Below are 15,591 nucleotides of genomic sequence, written 5' to 3' on the forward strand. Positions count from 1 at the left end.
CCCAAAGTTGGCCTTTTATCAGGCTTCTCCATCACCGACTCAGGATTACTTTCTGCATCTACTGTTCAAAATTCCATCAAGCATATTAGTGAATGGAAATTAAAGAAAAACAAACCATTGTTGTCAATTCACCTGTTAGGTATTTGATATTAGTCCCCCCAAATTAAACCATCACTATTTATGCTACCCACATTACCACAAAACTGGAAGTCTAACATCAAAATAGCTGGGGTACTGAGTTACTGAGTAACTGAGGGCGCAGGCACAGACAGCGATGTGACCGTGTTGACTCATTTTAGTTCCTTTATCTTCAAGAAAATTAAGAAATAAATAGAAATAAATAGAAATAAAGTCTAGAAATAAAGCACCCAGTGCTCCAATAAATTCTGGGACAGATTAGGCAATGTTTACTATACTTTTAGTTTGTTTGTTTTTGAGACTGGAATTAAATTTCCCTGATAGGCTTTCCTGCACACTTCAGACAAGCAGTGTCTGCTATGCAGAAAACAGGAAGTTTGATGGATGTGATGTCATTTCGGATTAAAATAACTTTGTAGTTTTTTCAGCTTAGTTGTATTTCACAAAGTTATTGTGAAAGTGCGATATTTTTTTTAATACTGAAGATAAACCTTTAGCAATGCTAACATCAGAGTGATGCTGACCTAGATGTATTGGGTGTTTTAAATCTGTACTATGAAAAATGTCCATGTTTGCACAGCCCTGGCATTTCTTCTGTGGGAGGTGAGCAGAAATCAGTAATAGTTTATGTCCATTCCCGAGGCCCTTAGTTGGGTCTAAGAAAAATTGTTTAATTTACAAGCACTAAGTACCTTAAATCCTTACCAGTACAGTTATGTTGTGAAATATTTGTTTTCCTCTAGGAGTTTATACAAAGAACAGAAATTTACGGATGTATAAATCATCAAAAGCAGGAAAAAACGTGATTCTGACAATAGCAGAGGATAATAAGTTTGTCCCTACTTGCAAAGAGAATGTGTCCTTGGAAGAAGCATATTTTCTGTCTTCTTTGGTCTGCAATATTAGGTAATGATTTAGTTCCAGCAGAGTTTTAAATATTTTTAAATATGTATTTCAGTGATTTTTCTCCCCCAGCAGTTAGGAATAACTGATACCAATAACCAGGTATTAACCTGGTAATGGTTACCAGGTATTCCTGGTAATAACCAGGAACATTGTTACAGTGTAACTTAGGAGTTTCCAGTAGAATTGTTTTGCTTTAGGAGAAAAAAAAAATTGGGACTCAATTTTCTTCTTTAACCTACCTTTAAACACGCAAAGTCTGTTAAAAGTAAAAAGGATTTTTGTACGTTTACTTGTGCACCAGATTTCTCATATGTTACAGATACCTCCTCAAGTTGGTGATGGTCTCATAGAATAACCTCAGTTTTCTTATCTCTATATATTTTCCTTTGTACTGACCTGGGGCTTAAGATGTAATTACTGTAATTAGTCATCACTGCAGCAGAAAGGTTAAAATGGTACATCTCTCCATATAGTATTTTTCTTAAAACTTATTTTTTATGACTACAGTTTTTAGAAAATGTTCATTTTCCTGAACTGGTGCTAGTAACCTGACAGCATGCATAACGTAGTGTATTCATATGACAGGTATCAGCTGAGTCTGCCGTAAATGTGGGTGAGAAATTCTGCTGTGTTGAGTTTAGCCTTCTGTAATCAGCTGGCTTGCAGGTAGCAGTATGGAAAGAAAAAGCAGTTCAATGCAGATAGGGAGAAAAAAAAAAAAAGAAAAAAAAAAAAAGAGGTTGAAACCTTTCAAAGGGTATATATTGTTTAAATATTGCATCTACAGCAAACACTTTAAGAGTGTGGAGCAGGAGTCTTTAAATGGCTGGCTCCTGGGATTTTTGCCAGGAAAGTTTTGCTTGTTTGCAGGAGGAAATCCTGCCCTCTGCTGTATGGTCAGAGGAAACTGCGAGAAGGCGCTGCGGGGCTGTGAGGTAGCAGCATACTGACTGGATCACAGTGTGGATGAGGCGAGACGGGCTTCTCTGGAGGCTGCTACCCTCAGCTGCTTTGTTGTCGTAGCATGCTGCGTTAGATGTTGTTATGCCATACTGTGCTGTGCTGTAAGAATCACACATCTTCCTTTGCCTTCCCTCTTTTTCAGCTCTGAGGATGACACAAGAGTTCTGTCTTCTAGCTTTTCAGAAGAGAGAAGAACGTCTGCTTTTTTAAACAGTAAAACCAGAAGCAGTAGAGGTACTACAAGCCTTTTCTGCTGGATGGGCCGGGGGAAGTGTGTTTAAGTTAGATGTGCTGTGACTTACACACCCGATGGCTTGTATGAGGGCTTTTCTCCTGCTGCGCTTCTGCAGGAGGCAGCATAGGGATGTCCTGATGGGTGCTCTGCAGTGCTTCAATGCCACAGATGGTCCCCTCTTGGTCCCAGCTTTTATTTAAGGACCTGGTGTGAATCGTGTCTATGGCCTATATATCACATAACAGCATGTTAGAATTACATTAAAACTACAAAACCAGGATGAATGTGTGGCTTTTGTTTTAACAGAGTCCATGGAAGGTTATCAGGATTCACCATATCCAGAAATCGATTATTTTGTTCGTTCTTTGGTTAATAAAGACGGAGTACAAGGAGGTAAAAACCATGTTACTATTTACAAACAAATAGTCTGCAGCTGTAGTTTTTAACCTTTATTTATTTATATATATATATTTTTTTTCCCACACAGGGATAAGGCAATGGAGTTATTTTTCTCTGGAGGAAATACTTGTGTATGATATTTCTGGTTACCGGTGGTGTGAAAATATTGGAAGAGCCCACAAAAGTAACAACATAATGTATGTTCTGTAACTGTTCGGTATTCACTCTAAGTTCAGTTTAGAACAGCTTTGTTTATTTTCCTGCTCAATTGTAATTCTATACAAACACTGAAAAGTTCTTATGGATAGAATCATCACCTGTTACAATTACTGCTATCTTACTCTGGGTGTACAGTGCTTTTTATGTTCTATTTTTTCTAAATTTATTGTGGTACAAGATCTTGACTTTAGAGATAAGCCTGAAGCGTACTGGAAAAATGACAGACTATGTATGAAACAATATCCATAGTTTGGGGACAAACAAAATCTCTTCGTTTAGCATCAGAGTTTCATATTGTACATATTTATTTTCTTCACATACTGTTACTAAAAACAAAAGTATTTCATTCATAGGATTCTGGTAGATCTAAAGAAGGAAGTGTGGTATCAGAAGTGCCACGATCCAGTCTGTAGGGAAAAAAACTTCAGATCACAAAGTATGTATCTTGTTTTCAAAGCAATTATACTTAATACTTTTTTGAATCTTAACTTTAATTAAACACCTTCTCTTTGATTTAGGCTTTCCATTACCACCTGGGATATGTCTGCCTTCTCTCTTCAAAGAGGTATGTGCTTTTGTCTTATCCACATCTTGTCATATCAACAAGTCATTGAAAATCCCTGCTACCTCAGGTAGTTTTGTTAAGCTCCATACAGTAATTACACTAGCATAGAGTAGCTCCACACAGCAGCTCTGCTGTTGTGGTATCTCCATATATTCATTTGTAAGTTCTCCAGCAGCAGATCTAACCCAGAGAAAGCTAGATTACTAGAATAGCCTAACTTCACCTGGGACTAAAGATTTTCTTCTGTTTTACTCTGGGACCAGCAGTTCCCAGTGTAAAATCTGCAAGCCCACAATAGGCATAGCATGAAAAAACAGCCTAAGTAAACCTCTGCTGTGCACATTTGACTTCATACTGGGTCAGCTAAAATATAAGTGTTCCTAGAACACTTGTGGCAGTCAAAATTCCCTCAAAGTCAAGTTTAAGTCAGTGACCCTCAAATTTGAGGTTTACTTAAGTGCATTTCAGTGTCTAAAAGCAGTTAGGTTTACCCCTAGGGGCAGAATATTTGAACTGACCTGATGCTGACCTAGATTCTAAGCACTGTACCTAAGTTTTATACCCACTCAGTGGGTATTAAGAGTTGACAGTGTTGCAACTGCACTTTTAAATTTCAGACTGTAGAATGGCACATCAAGCTGTACTTAGGCAAAACATCAATAGCTATTACCTTTATATCACAGCAAGTGTAATTTAAATGCATTTTCAAGCCATTACACTATCTTTAGATAGACACTAAAATACGTTTTAACCTTGTATAATTTTAAAAAATCTTTGTACACTAGACTATTTTTAGTTTGCTGGCAAAACAGTAAGTTCCTTTTTCTACTGAAACAGGTTTCCATAGGTAATGTGGCTATAAATTAACTTGCTGGGAAGTCTTGTTAGCCAGCTTTCTATAGTATTCATTATACGTGACAATTGCAAGAGTTCAGCACTAGTTTCACTTAGAAATATGGAAAACATTTTAGTGTGTAATAAATAATATGTTATGTTTCTAAAAGGAAGAAGATTATATGGTTATGGATGAATGGGGGAACACAGAAGAAAAAGTAAAACCCCATTCTAACCCTGCAGATTTGTCAAAAAGCTCAGTATCTCTTGAAGAAAGCATGTCTCAAGACTTCCAGGTAACAGACACCGAGTGGGACAATGCAAGCGATGATGCCTGTTTGGTAGAAGCTACTGAAGATGTGGAGTTAGCAGAAGCTGCAAATGACAGTCTGGATTACAGCATGGAAGACATTCCTGATGAAATTCTTTTGGAAACTTTAAGGACACAAAACATTTCCAACAAAGATGACAGCTAATCAGAAACTTGGCTGACAAACAGACTAGTAGCAACAAAGCTTGCTTTAATACAACATGTGTATCACATGCCTTCTGTGAAAGATACTGTGCTGTAGCTCAAAAGCGCTCTTTGAGAGCTGTTAAACAAAGAACTGACAAAGAACTAAAAGCATCCTTATAACCGGATAATCTTAGAGGCATGAAGAGAGGACACAGGGTTACGCTGGGGCTGGAGAATACTGGCCTGAACGTTCTTCATGAAGGCTGCTTCAAGGAGTTTAGCACTTCTAAGACTTACTGCTGTGTGGTTTCTATTTTGTTAGCTGTTGGTCCAGCTTTTACTGATATGACAAATAATACATTTCTTCACTTCCAGAAATGGGAGGAAATTATTTATTTCAAATACAAATTTAATAAAAAGTGTTTATCACTAGGTCCATCCAAAGTTCCCGTGTTCTCTTTTTAAACAGTATGTTGTTTTCAAGATCATGTTACTTAAATAACCCAAGATTAAAAATGTTAAAAAGCACTTAATCTTTCTTTGATAACTTCCCTCTTTGTAGGTCCAGAGCATCCTCCAGTTTCCTATTAATATTCTGAAAGTGTCTTTCTGCTCCTAGAATTCTCCGTGATTCCACCAGCAGAGCAGGTAGGCTGGAAGTTCCATACTGTTGTTGTTAAGGAAATAACATTACAGATTAACATTTTTAATTCTTGGAGGAAAAAAATAAATACAGATACACATATGACTTATTTATTATTCCTCTGCCTGAAATCGTGCAATGTGACTTGCAAAAGTGAAGAACAGCCAAGTTTAGATAATCTTTAATCGAAGCAATTGAAGTTCATTACTTGGTTCTCACTGTTAATCTTTCTTCAGTTTCTATTTAAAAAGAAAACAAAGCTAGACCTGAGGATAACACTTATGTTTATGTCCTTCAAATTCCTGGACACAGAATCAGGTATCAGAATTTCTCTGAAATAACCTGTTTCCAACATGAGTGAGACGCTGGACTGCAGTTACAGTAGTGATTCTCAAGCTGGTTCCACAAAAACAGGTAACAAAACTCTGCTATTTAATGTCGGCTAATCATTAATAGAAATACTTGTCAGTTCCAGAGAAAAAAAAAAAAAATGGGGGGGGAGCTGATCCAGAACAGTTTAGAAACACATGCAAAAATGTGTACTCACCACCACTTTTTCTCTTGGGTTTTCTTCTCTGTAATTCAAGTAGTCCTGCTGTAGTTCCTTCAAATCAGTAAGGAATTGAAGTGCTTGTGTCAAGGAAGACTTCCTCTCCTGTACCTCAGCGCATTCTCTCTGTAGTTCTACCAGTTGTGATTCGGCTCTGAAAAAGATCAATGCTTTGATGACTACATCAGAATATTTATTTCATGACTGATTGTGAATCTATTTCCTCTGAAGACGACTTAAGGAAAGGTAGGTCAGAAATAAGAAGTATAGGTTAGTAGAACATACTGTAAATAGAAAAAGTAGTATATTATTTAAACTAGACCACAGGTCCAAATCCACAAAAAAATACAACAACAAAAAACACCTTTTTCCAAGTCTTACTGTCAAGTCTGACAATATAGCCAATCTTCCTTAAGCACTTAAACCCAAAAACCAGTGAAGTTCCATAACTATGCTGTGTGCTTCTGCAGACACCAGCCTGCAGGCTGAGGCATTCGGTGCTTATGCTGAAGCACACTCAGGATCCACAAACTAGATACTCCTCTGCCTAAGCAAGCTGAGGGGCTCCATCTATTAGATGGTGTTCAAAGCATGATTAGCACTCCAAAAACAGAACACAAAATGCCATTTTCATTTAAGCTCCAGAAAACAAACAAACAAGCAAACAAAAACAAACTTTTACAGAATGATCAAATGATTAAAACACAAGAAACATGAAGGTAGCTTTCAGTCTGTGTGTGAGGGGTTAAACCCAGGCTGAGGGATGCCTTTATTTCTTTCAGAGAAGTTTGTCCTCAGTACTGCAAAAATAAAAAGGCTCACGTGACCACAGAGAAAGGGCTTTTCATGTGCCTTTGTGGATCCATGTCTATGCAGGTCCCTATAGACTTGGCATGCATGGTATATGCAGCTTCAGTATAAATTTTATCCTCCTATCTAATTGGGTTTGGGGAAGTGTAATGATTTTTCTAAAGAAAATATTTTTTTTTTTTAGCTTTCTCTGTTTTGTATCTAAATGGTATTTAAGATTAATGCCACCTTGTAGAAGGGGAACTGTGTGGCTCTGTGAGACAGTAGCAATCCATGTATTCGGAGGCATCCATGCTAAAATGCAATGTGATGAATAATTCTCTTACCCTCAAAAACAAACTCTGTACCGCCTCTGTAAGTTTTGCTTCATTACCTTTGCAATTCCAATTATAACGTTAGTGTTTTTCTTATAAACATACTGTCTGAAATAGTGCCCCGGTGACCACAATTACATAAGAGAACTTCGAAGAAATACTCTAGGCAACTGAACCACGGAAAGGTGAGGTTATCCTGAGCTTTTGTAAGAAGAGAAAGCAATACAGAACAGAATTAGTTTCATCAAAATAACTCTGAAGTGAAAGTAACATTTTTTTCTTTGATTTTTATGAACTACTAGCCTCCTTCAGTTTTTCAGGCTATTATTGCACAAAAACATACTGTATATTATTAGAAACATACCCAATTAGCTCTTCTCTGACTTGCATCAGTCGCTGCCTTTTCTTTTTGATGTCTGCCACTACCTGTAACAAATAACGAAGAAAGTCTTTGAACCTGTTTCACTAACTTCACAGGCAAACAACTCAAATGTCATTGACTGTTTTTTTCTTTGAGGTTTCATGTTTCTAGTTCAAGGTGTGGAAGATACCAGACCTTAAATAGCTTTACAGTGCTAAACTCTCATCCCCATCCAAAACGTCTCCTGAGGAACACTGGCTTTGCAAGTGTAGAAAAGAAGTTGTGAGGATTTGAACTCAAACATGCTGAACTCCAGCAGGTTTCTTTGTTTAAGAATACAGACGAATACAAACATATGTTCAGTATGACTGCCATAACTATGGAATTAAGTATAACTATATCCTTTTTTCTTTTATGTCTCACAAAATATTTCAATTTAGTAACTATAAACCTAAGTTTAAACAAGCGTATAAGATACAAAAAAGGAAGCTAAGTAGCTGTGAATGCCAGATGCACATTAAAATTTTCATTTTACAAAATAGCGTACTGTTTCATCTCAAATTAACAGGACTTTTAGGACTTCTCATCTTCAGCACATTAATTGCTGCCTGACAGAATAAGCTTTCCATTTACTTCAATTGTTAGAAGCTATTTAGTCATCAAAAAGGTTGCTGAAGAGGTGTGTGCACTGTATGTGGTTGCTAAGTAGGTTAAATTGTTTAATAATTAAAAACAAAGCAATATCAAGAAATAGACAACAAATTTCAATCTTCTGTGCTTGTTCCAATTGCTCTTTCATGCTTCTGATTACCAGGTTTGAAGGCAGAGAGCTTTACAGCCACTTCTCACAAGAGAGATCAAGTGTACCTAAAAGTATGTCTCTGGAAGATAGGGCTTAACCTGCTCTTAAATCTCTCTGCTATGGGGCATCACCCTCTCTCCTGAGGAAACCACTCCAGTATTTTCTGCTCCCGCACTAGTTTCTCCTACAGTCTGTATTTCTCTTGCTGCATTTCAAGCCTAAATGAACAGAGGAAATGCCTCCTCTGAATAAAAACTTGCATGTCTTTAGGGAATGCATCTCCCTTAAGACTACTCTCCTTTAAAATAAACAATCTAATTCTGTTTTCACCAATCTTTGCTGTTCTCTTCTGGATTTTATATTCATCTGTGTTTCTTGAAGGTGAACTTCCAATATTTAATTGGTTCCCCAGGGGCCTCACCAGTGCTTGCTCAAAAAAAATAAGAGTAATTCTCATGCATAAATACTTACACATCCTAATGTGTTTTCATTCTTGTTACATCAGTAAATATATGCAGTGTGCAATCCATACGCTGGTGGTGCCCTATCCTCTGTTTGTGCAGTTGGTTCTGTAGAACAGTGCACTTCTTTTTGTGAATTATTTTATTTCTTTCAGTCGGCTTCCTGAAATTTCAACACCCACATCTGTATGCTGTACATTTCAGTGATAGCCTGTCTTTCAGATATTTACCTTAGCATTTTTTTTCTTCACGTTCTTTAATTCTTGGACTTCTGTTATCTGTGGAGGAAAAGAAGCATTACAAATTGATGATGGATATGGATTTCACCTCTATCCTCCTAAAAATATGGTTGCAAGAATTAATTTTAAAAAATTACTTGGTAATAACATAAAAAGCTATTTAATAAAACAGCTGCTCAAAGGAATATTACAATATCAATTCTAATATCAATTATTATCAATTCTCTCCCCCCTCTTCATACCAGAGGAAGACTGCTACACAATGTTAGTCATCTTGCACCAGTTAGCCCACGTAATACTGCTGGTACCAATTAGTGTAATGCTACCTATCCCAATTTTTCCATAACTTTTATATAAATGTATAAATTTCCTCATTTTAAAACTTGTTTATGCTAATGAATCACTTAGAACTATAGTTTTAGTATTCATCCATTTTACTTCTCACAACAGAGTTTGAGTTTATTTTACAAGTTGCAATTAGCGAGAAGAATTCTGAGTCTTCCAAGCTAATAATTTTTGACAGTTAGGGTCACACTGTTAACTAAAAAGGATTGTTTTTCATAAGCTATGGTAGAGGCTTCAGTCAGGCTACTACACACCAGGGAGCTGAGACACTGTAAAAATCCGGTCCAGGAGCTCTTAAAACAATGTCTTCCATAATTGTTTGCTTCTTCAAGTTATGCAGCTCTCCAGTTTTACTACGTGATATACAATGTAATGCACAGCTCTAAAATCATTACCACAAATATTTATTTATTTATTTTACTGTATACTTACAAGATCAGTGATTTGGTCCTTGAAAGCAGAACAGAAGCCATTGACAGCTTTTCTGCAAATTCCTGATTCTATGCTTTGTCTGCAGAAGTCAGGGGATAAAACACAACCCACTTGGTTTAGTAAAGGGGAAATCACATCCAAAAGCATTCTTTTGAATACAAATAAACCCCAATGCTAAATAGCTATCAGCACAAGCAACTGTGGGCCTTTCATATTCTAGCAATAACCTAAATTCTACATTGGAAAACAGCTGAGAAGTGTTGCTCTTCTGTTTGGAAAAATATCAAATTCCTGGAGACCACTCCCTTAAGATCGCATATAAATAGTACTTGTATCACAGAAGCCTAACAATCATTAAAATTACATCAGAACGTTAACTAAGCTATACTGCATTACCAAGGGAAAGTCTATTAGCAAAAAAAAAGTAGGTAATTTGTTTATAAGACTTTGAGTATTCAGCCAAAGGAAAGTAGAATATTTACCTGTAATTTGCCGTTATCTTTTCAAATTCAGCCAGAACAACGTCCAGTTCTGTAATATCTCTGGAAGATCTTTTCAGATCTTTGGGACACCAAACCTCTACAGAACATGGGCTATTAACTGAAACAACAGAATAAAGATAAGCATTACACAGTTCAGGTACATGCTCTGAAACAGACGTTATTATGCCCACATTAAAATAAATTATCAAAGAGTTATAAATATTTTAATATGAATCTTGGAAAAGCAGAAGTATTAATTATTTCATGTTTTAGGCTGAACAACTATATATATTTATCTGAGTACACTTTAAAATTTGAATGAGCATTCATACACATCTTATTTCTTATTCTTCATCAGTTCAAAGAAGTCCAGGAGAACATCATTACTCTAACTGATAAACTACCCAGTGATGTAGCTGTCTGAGCTGTAAAAACTACGCCTCAGGTTTGGGCAACCTGCATTGCTCAAAGAATCATGAATTGTTATATCATATTTGTATTGCTACCATATATGCTTAAAAAAGGTATATGCAAATATATTTCTTTAAAACTTTGCAGTAATATTAACCACTAATTCCACAGAAACTTCATGCACTCCAAATGTAAATCTAGATTTACCTGAATGTAATGGGGTACAATTTGAAGGAAGCAAGATGACACCTGAGAAACAGTTTCTCCACATACCAAAAAAATGCCACAATCTTGAAGCTCCCTGTCTCAAGGGTCTTCACACTAACAGTTGTGTCTCTGCTGTAAATCAGGGTTACTCCAAGTTGTGCCCCACAATCTGGTGCTCCAGGCACCAAAACAAAGGGACATACTGGAGTATGGATCCAAGCTTCCCCCAGAGGAAGCCAGGCTGCCTGCAAAGGGTGACACACACCTATGCTCCAGTAATAGGCAAGTCCAGGGATGCAACCCAGCAGGATCAGAACTGTGTGGCACACCAGCCCCTCAATTTATCCTTTGCTAATGAGTGTTTAGACCAGCATTAAAATTACAACCTCCCAAAGCAGTATGCCACTACATATCAGAAGTTAGAGACTGCCAAGTTAAGGAAAAATAATAATTTTGAATGAGATATAACTACGCAAGTGTTTTGAAAGGTCTGCTTTACCAGAAGAGGCTGGTGTGCTCTCCTCTGAAGGTAGTTTCTTCTTTTTCAACTGGAGTTGAGCAGTACTCGGAGCTTTCTGTGATACACAAAGCAGATTAATTTTGAAATAGAACTTAGGTGCACTCATTTAAAATTCTGAGAGACAGCAATCAGGTAGAATTCAGGAAAGCATTTTTAGTGATGTTTCAGTCAAGAAATACTAGGTACCGTTTACTGAGGTCTGTTTCACCAGAGTCACAGCACACTGATTACACTGCGCAGGGAGAGCAGCTACTTGGCTGCACTAACCAAGTGACACATCAGACATTGGTCATTTTAAGGAGCCTAAGGCCCCTCAGTTCAGCATAGGCACCAGTATCAACAGTTCTCTGTCCAACAGCTCCTCCTTACCTTCCTTTTCACCTACATCTGTCCCAATTCCTTCTCTACTTACAATTACTGTCATATCACAGGAAGTATTCAACAACAGTGCTGCTTATGTGCAGTTCACTGATAGAAGACTAACATTATGTCCTGAGATTTACAACACAAATTTCAACAATTCCAATGAACTTCAGTAGGTAAAAAGCTTTTAGACAAACTACTGCATTGCTTCTTCTATCACAGGCCTACTTTCCCAAAGTAGTTAACTCTTACTCAGTAGATCCAGAAGCTAAGCTGGCCAAAATCATTTTACATTAATTACAGCCTAAGCACGGAAAAACACTCATTCAATATCAATCGTTTTTGTCTAATTCCAATATATATTCAAAATTAATTTTATCAATGAAAAAATAAATTCTCTCATAAATATGTTCTTCTATACTGAACTATACTGATTTGTATACCAAGTAGTATGGCATTCTTTAAAAACATATATTCCAGATGTAAATATACTCATTTAAAAGAAAAAAACAACAACATATTGCCAAACGAGCAAATAAAACGGACTACAGGACCCCAGCCATTATATTCTCCATTGAAATGACCATGTAGGTTTAAGCATTTCACTTAACACTTGGCTATCTCACAGGAATATTAAGAGGACTAATTATCTGGCATACAGTTAAGTACTAAAAAGCAAATGAAAGGTCTTCCTTCCGCACCATTATCCAATGCAAGCATGGCATCAAGTTAAAAATGATTTGACTGATATACTCATGCAATGCTCTCCATACCATATTCTCCTTAAGGGGCTCATCTGTAGAATCATCTGAGTTGGATTTGTCAACGTCACCCTCAGACAGTTTCAAGTGCATTTGTTTACTAGGGAAAAAAAAAAAATCCACATGTAAGCCAACTACATACTGAGAAAAATGATATTCTATATACAAACAACAAAATCTGAGGGTTTGGGTAACACGTACTGCTGTCCCTTTCAGCTTCCCCTACATAACTACATTAAAATTTCAAGTGGTATATAAAGGGAACAGAATCTTTATCCATCAACAGCAAACCTCGCAACAATTTAGAAACCCATTTCTAACAGATGACTGAGACAAACATGTTCTATCAGGGAGAAACTTTGAAATAGACACAAAATTAATATTTGGTATATTTTAGCAGGAATAGAAAAATATTCCTTTGGGGGGTCAGAGGGCTGAGGGGAAAAAAAAAACAAAAACATGAAGAAATACACAGTCTCATACAAGCACTATTATTGTCTTATTTTTCCCTTCTTAAAGACACCAGGATTTAGATGACTAATTTACACCTCACAAAGCCATCCTTTCATTAAAAAAAAAAAAAGAGCTATAGTAACTACTTAAATCAGTGCACTACTTATACAAGGCAGACGCTAGCTCATTCTCCCATTTTTTAATGTTCCTGGATATTACTCACTCTTGGTTTCTCATCTGGGAGATTTTAGGTATCTTTTTAATAAGCAGTTAGTGAAACCTGACAAACAAAAGATTTAATCTAAAATAAACAAACAAACGGTGGCAATTATTTTTTCACCAGACCTTCTTCCTGTGTTTTTGGTTTGTGGAGCTGAAACATGACTAAGTGACTCGCTTTCCGAATGTTCCTCTCCATAAGCATCCACAGCAGTACTGTGCAAAGGGTGATCTGTGAATAACGGAAAATAAGCTGTATGAAAACTGTTCCCATCTGTTGAGGCAAAGATCATGGGTATATCAGCATTGCCTGCCATTCAGCATTCAGTTAAAATTTTTGTGGCCTGCTCACTTATGCAAATGAAGTCTTGTTAAAAGTATTATACACATTTTTTCTAATCTTCGAATAGTCAAAGCATCAGAGTTTCTATACTCGCCTACCTGCTATTGGTAGGAACTAGAAAACAAGACATGAGGAGCAACTGAAGGAACTGGGGCTATTTAATCTGGAGAAAAGGAAGCTGAGGGGAGACCTCATCATGCTTTGCAAGTACCTGAAAGGAGGCTGCAGCGAGGAGGGCATCAAGTGCGACAAGTGACAGGACACGAGGCAATGGCCTCAGCTTGCACAGGGGAGGTTTAGATCAGATTGCAGGAAGAGTTTCTTCACAGAAAGGGAGGTTAGGCTTTGGAACAGGCTGCCCAGGGAGGCAGTAGAGTTCCTATCCCTGGAGGAATTTAAGAAACATGGGGACGTGGAGCTTAGGGAAATGATTTAGTGGTGGACTTATGTTTGAAAACAGCAGAACAAGATCTCTGTGAACTTCTGAGCTTGCTGCCATGTATATTCTCTTTAACAATTTCACTTCATAATTTGTGTAATTTAACAAAGAATAACTTAAGAAACTGAACTTCCCTTTTAAAATATAAGTTCTTACATGATTGCACCACTATATTGCATGAAATTCTACTATTCACACTATAAAACTTGAATAGCCAGTATTTTACCATCAAATTTTACTTGGCATATATCACTACATTATTCTATTTACTTCCTAAATGACAGAACATAACATCTCCCCCTAAAAACAAACAAACAAACAAAAACTCTCTCTGCCCTGTCTCCTGCCCACAGTTTCTGTTAGCAAAGAAACAGTACCTTTTCCTAGGGAAAAAATATTTCAGTGTTTACATGTGGTTAGTTCATTAAAATCATACGTTTAAATTCATACTAACCAAATGAATCGTCAAGCTCTTCAACCTGATTTGCTCCAGCCACCTTCAATATCCTTGAGACATCTGGTTCCTCGGGTGGAAGTAATTTCCAACGAGGACCGGAGCTGCTTTTGTCTTTCTGGAAGCATATGAAATTAATAGGTAGCTCATCCAAACTTCTTATCATATTGCAGATTGAATATGACAATGAATTTCAAGAACTTTTGACTAAAAGTACGTTTAACCAGTAGTGACTTCTAAGCTATGATATAAAGCACTTGAAGCATGCACTTTTTTCCTCAAGCTGTTTTATTTTCCCTAAGAGAAGTGATGGTATGAAACTAGCATACACAGCTATTTTATGCTATACCGTAGTTTGTATTTACAAAACCAAGTGTATATGACTTTCATTTTAGCTTTCGATTTGGAAATGACTTTCATTTTCACTTTTCAAAGTGTAACTTCTTATAAAAGATGGAACATGCAAGCCAAGCACCATACAGACACTTCCGGACAACGGAAAGACAGGAGAGAATGGCATTACTTTAGGAAATATTTTCAAGTGTGCTACTCACACTGTAAATATGGGAGTAAGCTTCCTCACTAATTTGTGTACCTTGAGAAGGAATTAGAAGAAAACACTGACTTCACAAGCTTCTAAATTTACTGAGCAACACCTCACGGGTTTTACGCTACTGAACACATCAGCTATTTCCTCTTTAAGCTGTTTTTTGTTGTTTTTTTTTACTAAGTTGTTTTCAAATTTTTGCCTATTTGAAAGTCAGTGGTTCATTTTGCCTGACAATGTACTACTCCTAAAGAAAAAAATTAAAAAATCAAAAATCAAAACAAACAAACAAAAAACAACAACAAACAAAACAAAACAAAACAAACACAAGACTTTACAGCTTGTACCAAGCCTGCACGACCCGTACTAATTTGTGGTCCCACAGCAAAGCTCCCAACACCTATGCAAGGAAAGCCCTGCGTTAACATACATATACCCGCCTCCGCAATCAGTGACGTAAAAGCACAGTAAAACAACGAATAATTTATTGTTTAATTTAAGTTTAAAATGGAGAAGATTACCTTGAATTCATCTCTGGAGCGATGTCTCTTCAGCTTTTTCTTGGAGGACATTTACTCTGAAGCGTGGTCTCCTAAATACGCAACCGCAGCTAAGCCTGCCCGCCCCTCAGGCAGCCGCCCCCCGTCCCTCACGGCCTCCAACGGCCGCCGCCGCCTTCCCGCCGCGATTCAAAGGCGGGCCGGGCATGGCCGCCTGCG

General features: G+C 37.1%; 2 protein-coding genes across 5 annotated transcripts in view; one reads left to right on the forward strand and one right to left on the reverse strand.

Annotated features, from left to right (window-relative positions):
• PRIMPOL (primase and DNA directed polymerase) overlaps nt 1-5,154 on the forward strand; it is a 17,164-nt gene extending 12,010 nt beyond the window's left edge. For all 4 annotated transcript variants that reach the window (XM_084518937.1, XM_084518939.1, XM_084518938.1 and 1 more), the window contains 7 exons: nt 882-1,044; nt 2,150-2,241; nt 2,549-2,635; nt 2,730-2,838; nt 3,214-3,296; nt 3,379-3,425; nt 4,430-5,154. In XM_084518937.1, the coding sequence (XP_084375063.1) occupies nt 882-1,044; nt 2,150-2,241; nt 2,549-2,635; nt 2,730-2,838; nt 3,214-3,296; nt 3,379-3,425; nt 4,430-4,735 (887 nt within the window). In that variant the 3' untranslated portion in view covers nt 4,736-5,154. The remainder of the gene's footprint in view (nt 1-881; nt 1,045-2,149; nt 2,242-2,548; nt 2,636-2,729; nt 2,839-3,213; nt 3,297-3,378; nt 3,426-4,429) is intronic.
• CENPU (centromere protein U) lies at nt 5,097-15,591 on the reverse strand. Its single transcript, XM_084518941.1, has 11 exons — nt 15,394-15,591; nt 14,326-14,443; nt 13,216-13,321; nt 12,430-12,517; nt 11,273-11,348; nt 10,156-10,273; nt 9,674-9,752; nt 8,888-8,935; nt 7,398-7,459; nt 5,907-6,063; nt 5,097-5,383 (listed from the first exon to the last, which is right to left on the reverse strand). Exons 1-11 carry the CDS (start codon nt 15,442-15,444, stop codon nt 5,246-5,248), a joined length of 1,041 nt encoding a protein of 346 aa, XP_084375067.1. The 5' UTR covers nt 15,445-15,591; the 3' UTR covers nt 5,097-5,245.

Source organism: Aythya ferina (genome assembly GCF_964211825.1).
Source record: "Aythya ferina genome assembly, chromosome: 4".
NCBI classification, from domain to species: Eukaryota; Metazoa; Chordata; class Aves; order Anseriformes; family Anatidae; genus Aythya; species Aythya ferina.

Coding starts and splice junctions, on each gene's coding strand:
- CENPU (XM_084518941.1), bottom strand. CDS start 15,444: ATGTCCTCCAAGAAAAAGCTGAAGAGACATCGCTCCAGAGATGAATTC. Junction 7,460..8,887: donor TGAAGAAAAAAAATGCTAAG/GTAAATATCTGA, acceptor TATTTGTTACAG/GTAGTGGCAGACATCAAAAA. Junction 5,384..5,906: donor ACCCAAGAGAAAAAGTGGTG/GTGAGTACACAT, acceptor TAACAACAACAG/TATGGAACTTCCAGCCTACC.